This window comes from Cebus imitator, unplaced genomic scaffold (genome assembly GCF_001604975.1).
Source record: "Cebus imitator isolate Cc_AM_T3 unplaced genomic scaffold, Cebus_imitator-1.0 Scaffold584, whole genome shotgun sequence".
Classification (NCBI taxonomy): domain Eukaryota; kingdom Metazoa; phylum Chordata; class Mammalia; order Primates; family Cebidae; genus Cebus; species Cebus imitator.
Genome location: NW_016107899.1, coordinates 281154 through 286478, shown reverse-complemented (window position 1 = coordinate 286478; position 5325 = coordinate 281154). Strand labels below are relative to the sequence as shown.

General features: G+C 43.3%; 1 protein-coding gene across 3 annotated transcripts in view; it reads left to right on the top strand.

The window, feature by feature from the left end:
• PRKDC (protein kinase, DNA-activated, catalytic subunit) overlaps positions 1 to 5325 on the top strand; it is a 186211-nt gene that overhangs the window by 110262 nt on the left and 70624 nt on the right. For all 3 annotated transcript variants that reach the window (XM_017516405.2, XM_017516404.2, XM_037734203.1), the window contains 4 exons: positions 104 to 235; positions 1551 to 1662; positions 4896 to 5020; positions 5094 to 5243. In XM_017516405.2, coding sequence (XP_017371894.1) covers positions 104 to 235; positions 1551 to 1662; positions 4896 to 5020; positions 5094 to 5243 — 519 coding nt within the window. The remainder of the gene's footprint in view (positions 1 to 103; positions 236 to 1550; positions 1663 to 4895; positions 5021 to 5093; positions 5244 to 5325) is intronic.

Here is a 5325-nt window from a genome sequence, read left to right as displayed (position 1 = left end):
AAAAAAAAAAAAAAAAAAAAAAAAAAAAATTCTCTATTTGTCTTCCTGCTTCTTATTTGATTATGTAACAGTCTCAATTTTCTTTTTTGTGCTTATGTTTCAGGTTAATATTTGAAAAGTTTTCCGGTAAAGATCCTAATTCTAAAGACAACTCAGTAGGGATTCAATTGCTAGGCATCGTGATGGCCAACGACCTGCCTCCCTATGACCCACAGTGTGGCATCCAGAGTAGCGAGTATGTGTTTGCTTGATCACTTTTAGGTCACATTTACCCCAGCTGGATTGACAGACTGCAGTATAGTGCAGTGTTGATAAATTTAAGGACAGACCCGTGTTACAGATGTTTCTGGGCCAGGCACTGTGGCTCACGCCTGTTATTCTAACACATTGAATAGCCAAGGTGGGAGGATTGCTTGAGTCCAGGAGTTCGAGACCACCCTGGACAGCATAGCAAGACCCCATGTGTACAAAAAAAATTTTTTTTGCCGCCTAAATTTAGGAAGTTGGATTTAGATTTTTTTGGAAGAAAAAATATGTTTGGAGTAAATGAGAAATGTAGGTGTTTAAAATTAGTGTAATTTTTTCATGTACATGCTGGCAGATGAGAGGTGTTAAGTATTTCTTATATCTAAACTGATATCTGAACATTTACCCCTGAAAGTAACGTAGGTTCCCCAGGAGGCTTTGTTCTGGGCTCTCTGACCATGAGGGTTGGTGGACACTGGGCTGCACCATCCCGCCTGGGAGCTAGGGCAGCTGGGCACAAAATGCCAAGGCAAGAGGCCATCAGAAAGATGGTTTCCAGACATCACAAAAGGGTATTTCTTCGTCCTGCTCCTAATGGTTGTGAAGTCAGTCATGAGTCCTGGCTATTTCCATCTGCCCTATCTGAGCCTCCTATCCCTGTGGGGGTTTCACTTTCTCTGTTTGGTCCTCTGTGTTGGCCCCCCAGCACTGTCATTACCTTTTACCTGTGCCAGAGACGATGCGTGACCTCAGGACTGAGACAGCCAGTATTGCAGCAGCCTTCGTGGGAACTCGGCTCCTTTTAGACAGTCACTGGCTGGAGCTTTGGCTTCTACACCAGGACAACCTTGCAAAGTTCCCTGAGTGCTGACAGTGGATGCATGGCTCCCTGGGAAGCCTCCTCGCATAGCATGGCACTGGGAGTATGGTCCTGCTCTTTCTCATTTTATTGTCCTTGTCCTGGTATAGTAGGTGGCTTTTGAAAGTGAGTCAGTGCCCCGTGATCTTGGATGGTAGCTCTTACTTTTCACTGTAGCTTTCTGTCTGTCCAGCCTTGTGGGTGGGTCCAGCTGCAGTGGTTCTGCATGATGGAACAGCAGACTGCCCTACGCCTTTCTGGTTGTGACATTAGTGCCCTCACATCCATGCTTATGTGTGCATTTGTACACAGAATTTGCATCATATTCTATATTTAGATTTTCTCAACGCTGTCAGTACGACGTGAGAAGGAAAATTGTCATTTATATTTGTGGAACAACAGAATGGATTATTTGATGCATATGTCTTTTCTTTATTTGTTGTAGATACTTTCAAGCTTTGGTGAATAATATGTCCTTTGTAAAATATAAAGAAGTGTATGCTGCTGCAGCAGAAGTTCTAGGACTTATACTTCGATATGTTATGGAGAGAAAAAATGTGAGTGTGCTATGTAGTTTTCAATAAATACCTCTTACTCTATTTTGATTTGTTATCACCCTTGATACTTATATATATATTTCCTGTATGGTATTAGAAACAAAATGGGCCTCTGCATTTATTAACATTTTACTGTTTATTACTATGATGTTATTTTTTTTTAGATAGGACACATGATTTTTAAACACCTTGGACACTTGGTGAACATTGAGAGATCAGCAACTAACTTTGTAATGTAAAATCAGGATGAGAGTATTTAACCAGCTTTTATTACTGTGAACTTGTTTCTAAGGAGTTCCTTGTGGAGGAAATTGTCCTGGTAGATAGGTGCTGTGGTGAGCGCTGAATTCTCTCAGTCTAGTCCTCCACTTGTAATTTTTGGTGTAGCTATTGAACAGGAGCACGGACTTCCCAGGAGATCTCTCAGTACTGCTGCCTTGCCCACTGGACGGGACTGTGAGACAGCCTAACTGAACGTTTAAGTGCAGTGCATGTTCAGATGAGAACACCGAATGAAGAAGTCACATATTCTTTATTTTAAATTTTTTTTTAGAGCTGGGGGTCTTGCTCTGTCACCTGGGCTGGAGTGCAGTGGTGTGATCATGGCAGCCTCACACTCCTGGGCTCAAGCCATCCTCCCACCTCAGCCTCCTGTGTAGCTGGGACTATAGGCATATACCACCATGCTTGGCTAATTTTTTGAAGTTTTGTAGAAACAAGGTTTCGCCGTGTTGCCCAAGCAGGGTTGTGGGTTTTGGGGTCTTCAATGCTGGTGTAATCACTAGGATAAGGTACTGTGTGGGACACTGGGGATCTTGCTGCTGCAGAGCCTGTCTGGGTGGCCTCGCTGGTCACACCCCGAGGACACTCTTGGCTCCCTTCGTCCTCTTGTAGCAGCCTCTCCTCCCTTTCCTCAGCTGCATTTCCCTGACCACCTCCATAGCTCTGGTTTGGCCTCACTCGCTGCTCCCCTGCCCACCTCATCCAGCTTCACAGCTTTACAGACTGCTTTTTTGTTGGTGATTCTCAAGTTTGTACCCCCAGCTCAGTTACTCTCCTAAAAGAAAGGACAGAGTACATTCCAGGCCCCAGTCACTGTTGGGCTGGGTGAGAAGAGGCTCAGGAGAAGCTGGGTGGTCCTGAGCAGGCACCAGTGGGCCCAGCACTGTAATTGGACCATTGTCCATGTCACCAAGTATGGACTTGTTTGGATTTAAAATAAAATTAAGCTGCAAGGAAATAGACCACTTTGGGAAGATCAAACACTACTTTCAATTTATTTTAGGGATTATCAGCTATTTTTGTAAATAAACAAATTTTTAAAATTTAGTACAACCTTTTTACAAGATGATTCGAACATCCCTAAATATGAGATTTAAATCTATGCAATATGCTTCATTTCCACCATAAATGGAGTAAGTTACAGCAGATCCCGAGGTTTAATCTCTCATGACTTAAATTTCAACTTAAGAATAAGAAACACTTTGTTTTATATATTTTTTTCTAAATATGAAAGTGATGAAGACTTATCGTAGAACTTTGGAAAGCAGAGTAAACAAAGAAGTTAGTAAGAGACCAGGCACTGTGGCTCCTGCCTAAAATCCCGGCACTTTGGGAGGCCAAGGCAGGTGGATCACTTGAGGTCAAGAGTTCGAGACCAGCCTGGCCAACATGGTGAAATCCTGTCTCCATAAAAAAAATACAAAAATTGGTCAAGTGCTGTGGATCACACCTGCAATCCCAGCACTTTGGGAGGCCGAGGCAGGCGGATCATGAGGTCAAGAGTTCGAGACCAGCCTGGCCAACATGGTGAAATCATGTCGCCACAAAAAATACAAAAATTGGTCAAGTGCTGTGGCTCGCACCTGTAATCCCAGCACTTTGGGAGGCCGAGGCAGGTAGATCACCTGAAGTCAGGAGTTTCGAGACCAGCCTGGCCAACATGGTGAAACCCCATCTCTACTAAAAATACAAAAGTTAGCTGGGCATGGTGGCAGGCACATGTAATCCCAGCTACTCAGGAGGCTGAGGCGGGAGAATCCCTTGAACCTGGGAGGTGGAGGTTGCAGTGAGCCAAGATCATGCCATTGCACTGCAGCATGGGCAACAGAGTGAGACTCCACTCAAAAAATGTAAAATAAAAAGAATTCAGTAAGATAGGCTCACACTCTTCCTACACAACAGTTGTCAGTACCTGGGGCACACAGCTCCACTGTCTTTGGTCTCTCTTATTCACACTGTTTTACAACTTGCTTTCTTTACTTGCTAGGTTGTGACCATTTCATTGTGTTGTGGTATTAAATACTTTTAATAAAAAGAATCGGTAGTACAATACTACCTATCTCGGTAGTGCAGTACTAACTACCGTATTCTATGTGGGGTTCAGGCCATTGAAATATTTGTGGTTTTGTATTAAGGATTGTTCTTAAACGTAATTTAAAAATAGTCTCATACTATTTTGGAAAAGTATCTCTTTTCCAAAATGCTTGGGACCAGGATTGTTTCCAGTTTCTGGTTTTGCACTATTTGCATTGTAGTTCCTGTTTGAACATCCCTAATTCGATAATCCAAAATTCACATCCTCCAGTGAACGTTTTGTTGCTGAGGCTCAAAACGTTTCACATTTTGGAGGCTTCTAGGTTTTCAGATTTGGGCTGCTCAGTCTGTGGTGAGTTTGCTTTGAAAAACTGTTCAGTCTTCGTATCTTTGAAAAGGTTGCCTGTGCCCCCTTCTGATGTTTGTGAGGAACGAGGTGAGCCATGAAGGACAGCAGTGTTTTCTGTTGCTTCCTTCCAGTAGAAGCTGCCGAGTGCTTCTCTGTGTGGTGCACATTTGAGGGCATTCTGGTTCTAGGTTCTAGGCATGCGGTAGGGAACAGGATAGGTCACGTCCCTGCCCTTCGGGAGCCGGCATTTGGGGAGAGGAAACAGATGGTATACAGACGAGTATATAACAGTAGGTAGCAACACTTGGTGAAGAGAGGTGGGGTGTGAGCAGTGATGAGGACTGCTATGTGAATAGAATTGCCTGAAAATTCTAGTCCATGTGAATATTTTTCATCAGAAACCTGAACATCATAAAATAAGTCTCAAACAATATTTAGCTTAGCTTGTTGTAGGTGATAACATTGAACACCTTCCTTGGGCTCACTTAAATACTCAAGATAAACCTTACTTAGCTGCTTAACCTACGTTTCCACTTTTGTGTATTTGAAAATAAACTTAATTTTTCAGATACTGGAGGAGTCTCTGTGTGAACTAGTTGCGAAACAATTGAAACAACATCAGAATACTATGGAGGACAAGTTTATTGTGTGCTTGAACAAAGTGACCAAGAGCTTCCCTCCTCTTGCAGACAGGTATGGGCTGTCCAGGGAGCCTCGGGGCAGGAGGGTCCTTGGCCCTCCTCTCACCAGTCCTCTTGCTCCCCAGGTTCATGAATGCTGTGTTCTTTCTGCTACCAAAATTTCATGGAGTGTTGAAAACACTCTGTCTGGAGGTGGTACTTTGTCGTGTGGAGGCAATGACAGAGCTGTACTTCCAGTTAAAGAGCAAGGACTTCGTTCAAATCATGAGACATAGGTGAGTGAACACTAGCCCTGCTCTCGGGTCCCATTGGCTTATAAAGTGTGTTTTTTTTTGTTGTTGTTTTTTGTTTTGTTTT